The sequence below is a fragment of the Cynocephalus volans genome, chromosome 12, assembly GCF_027409185.1.
Source record: "Cynocephalus volans isolate mCynVol1 chromosome 12, mCynVol1.pri, whole genome shotgun sequence".
NCBI classification, from domain to species: domain Eukaryota; kingdom Metazoa; phylum Chordata; class Mammalia; order Dermoptera; family Cynocephalidae; genus Cynocephalus; species Cynocephalus volans.
This window is the reverse complement of record NC_084471.1, coordinates 93,417,180-93,429,385: the sequence shown is the minus strand read 5'-3', so window position 1 is coordinate 93,429,385 and position 12,206 is coordinate 93,417,180. Positions and strand designations below refer to the sequence as shown.

Below are 12,206 nucleotides of genomic sequence, written 5' to 3'. Positions count from 1 at the left end.
AGAGGATTGACAGGTAGTGGAAAATTGCCGCATTTAAACAATTAAGGCTGGAGTTGATATTTTGGTTTGTCATACTGTTAATTTTCTTTTGAAGAAATAATTAGAGAACAATATATTGATTTTTCTGTTTTTTTAAGTATGTTGTTTTGTAGATGACAGGAATTCTTTCATTCTTCCTGTAAAATCTGTCTTCAAACTTTGACTTTTATAGAAACCTAGTGATCTTAAATGACTATGATTTAAAATATATCATTGTACAGATTTTGAAATTTAATGTTTTCAAAAATAAACTATATTTTTAAAAATTTGTAACCAAGAGCCAAATTTTAGGAGTCTTGTATAAGTCAGAACAAATAGAAAGAAGACTTCCTTGTTTACTTTATGTTACATTAAGGCACATGTAGGTTATTTCTTTTAATAAAAAATAATAAAAGACTTTGGTGTTTGACTATCTTTGTAGATTCATGTGAACTTTCATGTCAGTTTAATATCGTAACGTTAAGCAAAAGAAAACACCATATTGTATGCATTTGAAGATGTAAGATAACATAAATATATTAATATTTCATATTGGTTTTAATCAATGGTCTTTTATCAAAGAGAATCCTAAGATTTTTATTTAGTTAGTTTTACTTTAAGACTTTGTGATTTTAAAAGTGCTTGGACACTGAAAATGTCAACTTAATTGAAATAGCATCCACTTTTGAGGAAAAGAATGTTTGGGCTTCTTTTTAATTATTCATTGTTTAAATGAATCCATTGTCCTGTGTCTGTCTCATGGGTGCTGAAATCTGTTTAATGTTCATAAGGTCAGAGTAGCATCTTAGCACTATAACCATTGTAGAGCTGTGTTGTTATAATATAGAGCTTCCAGAATATTAGGATTAGGGTCTACTGTATTCCTCTCAGGCAAGAGGACACAGAAAGGGAAATAATACAGCAAATCGGGGGTTATTTGTTTTCTTTTTGCAATATTGATTTTTATAAAGAGAATTTGCATGTTTCTGTTCTATCTACTCTTCATCTAACTCTAGATAGCTACCCTGCGTTCTTCATTACTGAGGTGTCTCATTGCTGCCACAGGTCACCTTCTCTCTACTCACAGTGTTTATTCTGTTAGAACACCAGAATTTCCATACCCTGACACATTTATAGTACAATCGGTCCCTGACTTAGGATGGTTCAATTTACAATTTTTTGACTTTTCAGTACAGTATTCAATAAATTGCATGAGATATTCAACACTTTATTATAAAACCGGCTTTGTGTTGGATGATTTTGCCCAATTGTAGGCTGTGAGTGTTCCGAACACATTTAACGTAGGCTAGGTTAAGCTATGATGTTTGGTAGGTTAAATGCATTTTTAACTTAATGATATTTTCAACTCATGATGGGTTTATTCAGATGTAACCCCATTATAAGTTTAGAAGCATCTTTATTCATCGTCTTTGAGTACTTCAGTATCAATTTATTGTTTATTACATAAACTCATATTCCATATGAGATGTCAGGTTTCCACTGTTGTACATTTTTAAATCAGCAGGTAAGAAAATCACTGGTATACTTTTTACGTAGTGAAAGATACCACCACAGATACCTAAACTTACCAGTTTTTAACACCTATTTAATATGTCTGTAAAAAGACAAAGCCACCACAAAAAGCTGGTAATTTAGTGTTCCTGTGTGCTTTGTATTAGACCTGTTAATTTAAGGAGTAACAGAAATATGGTATTCCATTAATAATTCTTCTGTGTTAGAATATTCAATATGTAATTATTTTTGAAACTGTGTCTACCTTTTATATGGTCTCAATTTTATTTAATGCATAAAGTTTCAGAGTGCTAAGTTACCAATAAAAAAAATAATAATGGAAGTTAGGATTTGGAAAAGGAACTTAAGTATATGAAGTTTACCAGAAACTTTGAAGCTTGTGGCTATAGATTTCTCACTATACAGGGCACTTGTAATAATCTATTAAAATTAACAAAGTAATTTGCAATACAACATCTTGAAATTTTTCTTCATAATGAAAATAAATTTTCTAAGGTCAGGCACATCAATGATAGCTCTTACAGGTTACTACATGGTATGTGACATAATGAAAAAATTATTATTTTACAGATGATGGTATATATTATTTAATGTAACAATGGATATTGTAAATTATTTCGGGCATCTAATATTTTTGTCTTAGATAATAAATAAGGGTATTTTTCTTCTCTCATTTCAAGAAGACAGTAGGAGACCTAATCTTATCATTCAACCTAGAAAGAACAGTATTTCTTAGGCAAAGGTCTTTTCTCCAAAGATGGTCATCTTTCAATTCAAAGCAATTTTCTCTCAATAAACATAACAGGTACATTTTTCTTTGTTTCTGAGTTTTATTTTCTTAAGATTTTTGTTTCTCCTTCAGATTCCATTTTTTCTATGGTAACTTCCTCAAGTATCACAAAAATCAGTCCTCTTACATTATTTATAGAAAGATTCTTTTATTAAGGAGAAACACTATAAACTTTTGCTCTTTCACTGGTACCTTCTATTTTAATTTACTGGTACCCATGTAGAAGTACTGGTAGATTTTTTTTTTTTGTTCCATAAATGAATTTGGCATTAGGTCTCTGTAATGTACCCAAATTAGGCCACAAAATAGTGGAGGTAGGTAAATACCCAAACTTATTTTTTATGGCCCACCAATAAAATGTAAAATACAGTGATCAACAGTAAATCAACTTACCTTTGTTTACAAAATAGTAAGAGGAAAGGATTGTGGTCAGACTGAGAGGAGGTGAATTTAGCTGTATTGTAAAAACGTAAGTAGTAGTTACACACATATTACCCAAAGTAAGTATTAGAAAAGGAGTATTTAGGAATCTCATCTCCATTGTTCACTGATTTTAATGTTAGAATAAAGGAATGTTTTGCTACCATAATATTAGAAAAATGTTAATAATAGAAGTACCTACATGTTATTTTTTTCTGTTGTTCTTTCAGCCATAATGAAAGGAAAGTGACCTGCAAACATCCAGTCACAGGACAGCCATCGCAGGACAACTGCATTTTTGTAGTGAATGAACAGTAAGTAAAGAGTTTCATGGAATGCCTGTATTCAAAATGGGGTTATTAACATTGAAATTGCCGTTACCCATATTTAATACATTTAACACTTATCTGGACATTTGCAGTCAAATATAATAAAATACCAGCTGTTTACAATGTGTGGCAGAGAAATCTGACTTATTTTTTTCATGAGAAATGTAATTTCAGAAGCTGTTTTTACAGTAATCCAAACTTAGGAAGTAAGCTAAAGAGCCCAGGATGCAAGGTGAGAGAACGTGTCAAATTATTAAACTTGGTCAAATTATTAAACTAATTTGAGCTCAGTTTTCTCATCATTAAATCAGGATAGTGGTAATTACCATTTCACAGGATTTCTACAAGCATCAAATGAAATATGTGTGAAAATGTTTTATATACAATAAAGCTGTTCACAAACATTAGTTATTGATATCATTGTTGTTGTTAATATTAGAATAATCGTGTAATTTATTTTAAGTTTTCCAGTTGGAGGACCAAGTAGAATATCTGCGATAATGCTTATTAAAATAAATATGATATTAACTTATTTTGGGCTTAGGAGAAGTGTTATAGTTAAAGTAGTTGTAAATATTAAGCTCTGACTCTAGAGTAACTGTATCCAGCTATCATGAAAAAGTAGGATACCCAAATTGTTAACTCTAGGGAAGCGTTATATAAAGCAGTTTACATACACAGCAAGTTATGTAGCGTTTTGACATTTTATATTTTCAGGACCGTTGCAGCCATGACAACTGAAGAAAAGAAGGAACGACCTATAAGTATGATAAATGAAGCTTCTAACTATAACATGACTTCAGATTATACAGTGCATCCAATGAGCCCTGTAGGCAGAGTAAGTTATATTACTTACTTTATTGATAAGTGGTAGTCAGTATCTATTATATTTGTAATGAACTTAGAACTATAGAATAATTATTACATTTTTATTATTACATGAATTTAATTATATTGGAGGTAATTGATATAAGAAATAACTAAAAATATAACATAAGGTTATAATTTAAAGACTTACATTTTTTAAAATACTGAGTTCAGATTTTGAATAATTTTACAAATATAATGGATGTTTGAGTGAGAAAATGAGCACTTTTAAGTCTTAAAGTTGAAGATTAATGTAAGAGTCTGAATATAAGAGTGCTTAGAGTGAGGATACAAATACAGTAGGCCCTCAGATTCAACCACTCACAGTACAGAGGGCCTACTGGGGGGACTTGAGCATCCTCAGACTTTGGTATCTGCCAGAGTCCTGGAACCAATACCCCACAATACTGAGAAACAATGGTATTATACAGTAGTAACATACTTGTAATAGTAAATTATGTTAATTGTAAGGAAATGAATAATAGACAATTATCATAATATTTTAAATGCCTGTTAAAGTTTGTTTGTTTATTTATTTATTTATTTAGACAGCTGGCCTGGTACAGGGATCTGAACTTGTGACCTTGGTGTTATAAGGCTGCTGTTAAGGTTTTTAAAATACAATTTTGTAGGATATTACAAGTAAATGTAAACTTTCAAACAATAAAAATAACAACTCTTGTTGATAAGCCAACATGATAATTGAGCATAATGCTTTATTAATGTACTTTAATTAAAATCTAGAGAAGTTATTAATGAGTTGAAAGGCCACTAGGTCATTGTCTGGAGAGAATGTTGGACCCGTGCCTCGCACTTTATACCAGAAATTTTCCAGATGGAGCAGTTGTTGAAATGTTAAAAAAAAAAAAAAAAACTATAAAAGCACTAAAAACAAGGGAAATTTTTTTAAAAAATAATAAACTCAGAATGCAAATGGGCTTCTTAAATAAGACATAAAACCCAGAAGCAGTAGTACAAAATAAAGAGAAATTCAACCACATGTAATTATCATGCATTCAGAATATCTGCAATTCATGTGCCAATTAAAGAATTTCTTTATAATTAAAGAACTGTTGTGAATTAATAAGAAAAGAGCTTACAACTAGTTTGTTTATTTATTTGTTTTTGGCTGCTGGCTGGTATGGGCATCCAAACTTTTGATCTTGGCACTATAACACTGCACTCTAACCAACTGAGCTAACTGGCCAGCCCCACAACCCATTTTAAAATGGGCAAATTATGTAAATATTGGTTCCCAGAAAAGAAAATGGAATGACTTTTAAATATATGAAAAAACAATGCTCAGCCTCATCTGTAATATGAAAAATGCTAATTAAAACCTTTCAGATTTGCAAAGGTCTAAAGTTTTTAACACTGTACATTAACAAGAGTGTAGGTAAATAGTCATTTTCTTATCTAGCAAGCTCCTTATACATGCAGTCATTTGAGAAAGAAAAGGTACTTCATAACTATTAGAACAATTATTTTAGATAGATAGACACACAGGTACACACAGTTATATTGGTTGCCTCACCAGGTTGTGGGTGGGATTGGCTAGGTGCTGGAGCCTGGGGTGAGAGCTAGACTGACTCTTTTATATCTTTTTGTGCCATTTGAGTTGTATACTGTGTGTAAGCATTATCTGTTTGAAAGTAAATTAAAATTTATCCAGGGAACATGTTGTAAGAAAAATGTTGTTGATACTAGGCCTTAAAATTCTATTATGTGCTAATAAAAGCTTCACAAAACAAAATTGTAATGAAATATGCTGGATTCCCAAGGTTTTAAAGAAATGAAAAATAAGAGATAACTTGATATTACCTTTTATTGAGAAGTTCAAATTTAGCTTCATTATTTTTTGTTTCTTGGTTACTACTACCATTTCTGCCAAAATAAATCTTCATACCAAACATAGCAGTATTTCAAAAGATTGCACATCCTTCTGTGTTACTTTCAAGAATGCAGTAAATACCATCTGTCCGGTATCATTCAAGTTCAGAGTTGTCCATAAAGAGGAAAACACTACATGACATTAGCAGATCCTTCTGGTCTTTTTTTGACTTGATGTGATATGTTTGTTTATATTTAATATCTAAGTATTTCTCCTGATTTAATGCTATTAACTTTCTTTAATTGAAACAGCATTATTAAATGCCGACATAATGCAAAAAGTTCTGTCAATTAGTTTATTCTTAAAGATTTGTTAGTAAGTTTTACTCAAGGTCCATTCATTTTGTATATACGGTAGGAAAAAATACTGCCACATACTGTGTCTTTCTAAAAATTGTATATCCAGATTTTAAAGGAATGATTGTAAAACTTGTGATCCTTTTGTAAAATCCCGGGAGAAAAATTCTTTGTGCAGAATTCTTATACTTGAAACAAGCCAGCAAAAGTGGAATTGTAATAATATATCTGAAAAGGTTTAAGTTCTCCAAGTCTCAAGGAAATCTGAAGAGATGAAAATTATGAAAATGAAAATAAGTTCAAATCTCTAAGCATTAATACTACATTTTCTGTTGTACTTTTTTCTCTTTAGACTTCACGGGCTTCAAAAAAAGTTCATAATTTTGGAAAGAGGTCAAATTCAATTAAAAGGAATCCTAATGCACCTGTGGTCAGACGAGGTTGGCTTTATAAACAGGTATTTATTTTTTCTATTTGTGAAACAAAGGACAGAAAAAGCAGGAACCTTTTGGGCTGAATGTACCTATGACAATGTATTATATGAAAATGGAGAAGAAATTCAGGAGTAGTCACCTAGATTCTTTGTTTACTTATTACCTCTGAAGAATGTTAAGGGAATAGTGAAGACAAAAGGGAGTGGATGTTAACTTAGAACAGAGATTTTTTTACAGGTGTTTGTTATAGATAGGTATTTTTAGATTTAAAATTAAATATATGCTGTATGAAAATGTTAGGAATAGCATGCTAAAATTATCCAGGCAGAACTATTTTTTAAATGTCAAAATGGAAATAAATAAATACAAAGATATTATTTTGTTATTCATATAAAAATCATTAGAGAAGTATACAATTATATACTTCCCCACTTTTATTTATAGAGAAATCTGATAATAATTTGAGATTTTTCTGATTTTTGCTTCTCTACTTTCATATACGTTTTTTTTTTTTTCTTGTTTGCTCACGGGGTTTATTCTCAGATATCCTGATAAGTTGGGGTTTATACTGTTGTATTGGCTGGGGAACTTAATAACAAAGCTTATTTGAAACCTTGCATTAGTTTTAGAATTAGTAAGGATGCATGTACATTAACTTCTTGGACTTTGACATAATTTTGATTGCATAGAGGCTGTTTATTTTCCATTCTGCAGCTGGGTTTCAAATAGGTGACTGACTGCCAAGTAACTGAAGTGATATGTTCGACATTCAAGGCCTTTGTCTTTGTTCTGTCTCTGATTCTACATGTGTATATATATGGATGACAGAAAGCAAGTTAAATATTAGTTCATTGATGGCGCCAATCTATTCTGTTAAATATTACTAATTGCTTTCTATGACCTAGTGGTTTTTATTAACTAAAACTCGTAATTTTTATTTAAAGATCATTTGCTATATTTTAGCCATCTGACATGTAAACTTATCCAAGCTAAAATATTTTTGCACATATAGTTTATAATAGAAGAATCTGTCCAAATTATTTTTTTAACCTGTCTTTCAATGAAGTCCAAATAAAGTTCAAATAATTCTGTGCAGTATTGAGCCTAACAGGATATGGTACTCCTTATTTAAAATAATTCTTGTTCTTGTTTCTCAGTCCCTCGATTAATTTAGTATTGCAAAAGTGTTACCAACTAGTTTCTCTGACATAAGATTTATTTTGTAATATGTGTGTGACTTAAAGAAAGTATTTGTAGGGCTCCTGACTAAATAGGGCCTCTAATAAGCAATATAATTAAAAAACTGAAAATACCATATACCATTTCATTTTCTCTTTTCTTTTTGCATTTTTGTTTCTTTTTTGGTATAGCTAACAATTTTAAGGAAAATCTTTTATTTTGAGGGATTTTACCCGTGTAATTTTTATAGCTCTAAAGTCATTGTTAGATGATTCTCACAACTAGAAATAAATTAAGTATTAATTAATGCACATTCACACTGGACTCTTTATTGCTTTTTTTGGTGCCTGTGTTTAATTTTTCTCTAGCAATTTTGCTCTATTGCATGTGGGAAAGTAATTTTTATTAAAATTGTAATTTTGTTTGAGCCTGATATTTTTTTGAACTAAATTACTTAGAAATAGCTGTCAAATAGGCACTCTTTTCTATAAGATGAGTAAAACCCAAAGTAAAATGACAGAAGATGAAAAAAGTTTTTGAAATGTAATTATAAAGGTTTCCTTATTCACAGTCATTTTAAATCAATTTAAATCACTTTGAAATAATTTCAGTTCACATTTTTATTCTTGTTAAAAATTAACATATTTATTAAAATTGATTTACCAGAATGCACACACTGCTGCGTGGTTACATTAGCCTCATCCTAGCAGCTACGTGTTCAGAAGAGTACATTTCAAATTGTTTACAAATATGAAACCAAACAAATGGCTTCAATGTATACTCGTACATGATAGTATTACTCTTTCAGAGACCAGTCTACTTGGGAAAATGTTTATGTGATGTAAGTCCTTAGAAAACTAAATCCAAAATTTTGATTGGCCTTTTAGTTAGGTTATATTATACACATATCAAACACATCTTGCCTTAAAAGCTTATTTTAAATAAATGCACTAGAAACGAGTTTTGTCCAAAATGAAAAAATATCATTAAATATGCTGATTTAATGCAGGACAGTACTGGCATGAAACTGTGGAAGAAACGCTGGTTTGTGCTTTCCGACCTTTGCCTCTTTTATTATAGAGGTAAGCTTACCATAAACTGTCTTACAACATTATTTTATAATTGCAGTATAATAAATGTTAAGTATCAGATACTTTTTTAAAGAAAAAAGCATTACAATTCTTTGCTATTTTATTTACAACTAGTATCAAGAAAATTTTTTATTTGTTGACTTGATTCTGAGTTATTGGGGTATGGCAGAAGACGTATAGTGCTTCAAATAGATTTGTCTGAGTATTCGTTCAGTTTCTGTAATATGATCTGTTTTGTGTAAACAGCATATGAATCTTCACTTTATAATACTGTCCTTGAATTTGGTGCCTGTTATATAAAATCCTTAGTTTGATGAGGTTCTTTTTGCATGTTTTGTGAAATCTAGCTGTGGTCTGTTGAACGTCCAATTCTGCTCCTCAGCAAATGACATTAGAGTACTAAGGACTACTACGATGGATTGGCAGATGAAAAAAATAAATTTTAAAGAATTGTGTTTATTTTGAACCCTCCTTTTATTAACCAAATGATGACAACCTTCTGCCTGAAACATGGAGATGGTTGTGAAAGAGAGACATACCAGGCTATTCATGTTGGTTTCCTTAAAGTTTCCTTAAAGGAAATAAAGGTATTGTTTTAGGTATAGAATAAGAGTCTTCATTCTCCTACATAGATGTCATAAATTTCATTTTTTTTCTGGTAAGTAAATTATTGGTTAACATAATCCTAAAGTTCAGAGAAGTCTCTGTTCGTGTGCCACGTGGATCTCTTAGATACTACAAAGTTAGTACCTGCCAAAGAAAGGCATACTAGGAGGTGCTCTCCAGAAAAATTTGCTCCAGCTATAATATAAAAAATCATGAATCTGGGTGATCTCTCCTTCTTCCCTACTTCAAAGTCTGTTTGGAAACTGTCACTTAAGAATTAGATTGTAAGCCCATAATTAGTGAAATATAAGTTACAGAATATAACAGAGGGTTTTAGAACTGATAAACAGTTAAATTTTTTGATTACATAAAAGATATGTGGCAAAATTCTATGGTCATCTGTCAAAGCAATATAATGCATATTAACCTTCAAAATTCACTAGAATTATTTTCATCTTTTTACTACCCAGCAAACTGTGGTTGAGAAGTACTGCTGAGTCAGAATTGACCAAACCTATAAAATTTCATTCTATCTTAGAGATGTTGGTCAAGCTGCAATTGTGGTATTGTCTTCAGTTAAGTGCCAAGCTTACTCTACAATTTTCCTTAAAGGTTTTCCCACTTTTTCAGAAAGTTGAGGGTTGTGTCTCAGGCATTATCCCTAAGCTTGTAATTTGGACTTTTCTTTTTTTCAGTGTGTTTATAGACTATTTAAAGGAGAACAAGAAAATTTTTACTATTTCTAATTTTTAAAATTTTATAATAAAAATGTTTGTTAATATTAATTTGCAACAAAAAGAACACTAATTCCTTATAATTTGCTGCTGTTGTTGTTCATGGAAAGATGCTACTTATCACTTTTATTAGAACAGAAAAACTTTTAACCATATTTGAAAAATGTAAAGCTGAGTCAAGAGCCATGTTGAGTGTGAGATTTTTTCTTATTTACCACTTGCATTTTACATGCAGTGTGTTTATTAATTTTAGTAGTTTACTGGAGAGGAGGAATATAAAGAAGAAAACATAGAAAGGACAGAAGGGTCATTTAACTCACTTCTGCTCTTCAGATAGTAGGAAAGCAGTATATGTGGTTATACATTTTCACTGTTTTAACAACAGGAAATGTCAGATTTTAAATAAAAACTATCAGATTGTAGTGAGATGATCATAATCGCTTGCATTTTTTTGAGTATTTGGGTATTGTGCTGAGCATGTGTGATAGATGAACTGTTTTATCTATTCCTCACAGCTACCTGATAAGGTAGGAGATTTTATGCTCATTTCACACTAGAGGAAACATGTTGAGATCAGATAGCTTGCCTGAGGTCTCACAATTTGCAAGTGGCAATCAGGATTTGAATCAGGCACTCTAACTCCAGAGCTGGTAGTGTTAAGCACGTTCTCTTAACTACAAGTTTTTGCCCCCACCTAGAATATCATCTCTTGTACACTGAGGACAGCAGCCCCATTCATTTCTCCTGTGTCTCTCAGAGCATCTAGTCTAGTGACATACAAAATGTGCTGTCAGAATTTTTTGACAGGTAGCCCATGTTCCATCTGTAGATATGGAAAATAAGACAGAAAATAAGTGATTTGCTGTTTATTTACAATAGGTTAGCAACCAATACCAGATGAATATCCTGTTCCTTTCCATACAGTAGGCATGTAGTGAACCCAGTTAGAGAGTACTTAGATTGCACTATTCTATTGTCAGTCTGTTGTTAAAATACCTCATTCAACAAATATCTTTTGATCAGGACCTGCTTCATTCCAGGTGCTGCCAAAATGTAGTGTGAGAAAGCTCTCATGAGGCTTACATTCTAGAAAGATCAAGGAGACGGTAAATAAGCTCAAATAAGTAAACAAGACCATGACAAGTGCTTTTAGGAAAATAAAGTAATAATAGGAAAGGCAGACATGGGGGAAAGTTCTCTTTGGGTTGGTACTCTGAGCAGATGATTTAAAAAGTAGGATCTAAATGACAAGGAGGAGCCAGACTAAGCTGAGTGTTTCAGACAGGGGGAGTGAATAGCGCAAAGGCTCTAAGGTAGGAAGATGTTTGGATTGTTGAAGGATCAGAAGAAAACCAGTGTACCAAGCTGTTGGGATGGGAGATAGAGAAAGGGAAAGAGATGGGAGAGAGAGAGATTGCACCATGTAGTATTCTCTTGACATTTACATTCTACCTTAAATGCCATAATGAAACAATTGAATGTTTTTAAGCATAAGAGTGATATGCTCTGATTTACATTTTTAAAAGTTAACTCAAGGTGCTGTTGGAGAACGGATTGTAAAAGGGAAGGAAGGGAGCAGAGAGACTAGTCAGAAGTTATTGTGTAGAGATGATGTTGGCTTAGAGTAAGGTGGTAGCTAGCACTGAGCTGTTTTGATGCAGCAGATGCCTTATTAGGTAGTAGGATGCAAAAATGAACAAATAAACCCCTGTCCTCGTGGAACTCACTGATTAGCTGAAGGAATCTGGAGCGATTGTCATAGTAGGTACTCAGTTATACTGAATGAGTGTTCACCAGGCCTCTACAAGGAAGAGATCAAGAAGGAAGGGTGAGATGGGCAAATGATTTATATGCAAAACATAAGTGTGCTTGGCATAATTGTAAAACTACACATAAGCCTTGTATTGCTGGAAGACCCAGCAGAAGGTAAGGCTTAATAGGTAGACCAGGGCAAAAAGGGCATGTGTTTGCCATCCTAATGAATTTGAACTCTATCTTGAATACAAGAATAATAGTAC

General features: G+C 31.8%; 1 protein-coding gene across 6 annotated transcripts in view; it reads left to right on the top strand.

The window, feature by feature from the left end:
• Positions 1–12,206, top strand: part of PLEKHA5 (pleckstrin homology domain containing A5) — a 236,786-nt gene that overhangs the window by 138,816 nt on the left and 85,764 nt on the right. For all 6 annotated transcript variants that reach the window (XM_063075809.1, XM_063075807.1, XM_063075808.1 and 3 more), the window contains exons 4-7: positions 2,992–3,075; positions 3,808–3,928; positions 6,497–6,601; positions 8,767–8,839. In XM_063075809.1, the coding sequence (XP_062931879.1) occupies positions 2,992–3,075; positions 3,808–3,928; positions 6,497–6,601; positions 8,767–8,839 (383 nt within the window). The remainder of the gene's footprint in view (positions 1–2,991; positions 3,076–3,807; positions 3,929–6,496; positions 6,602–8,766; positions 8,840–12,206) is intronic.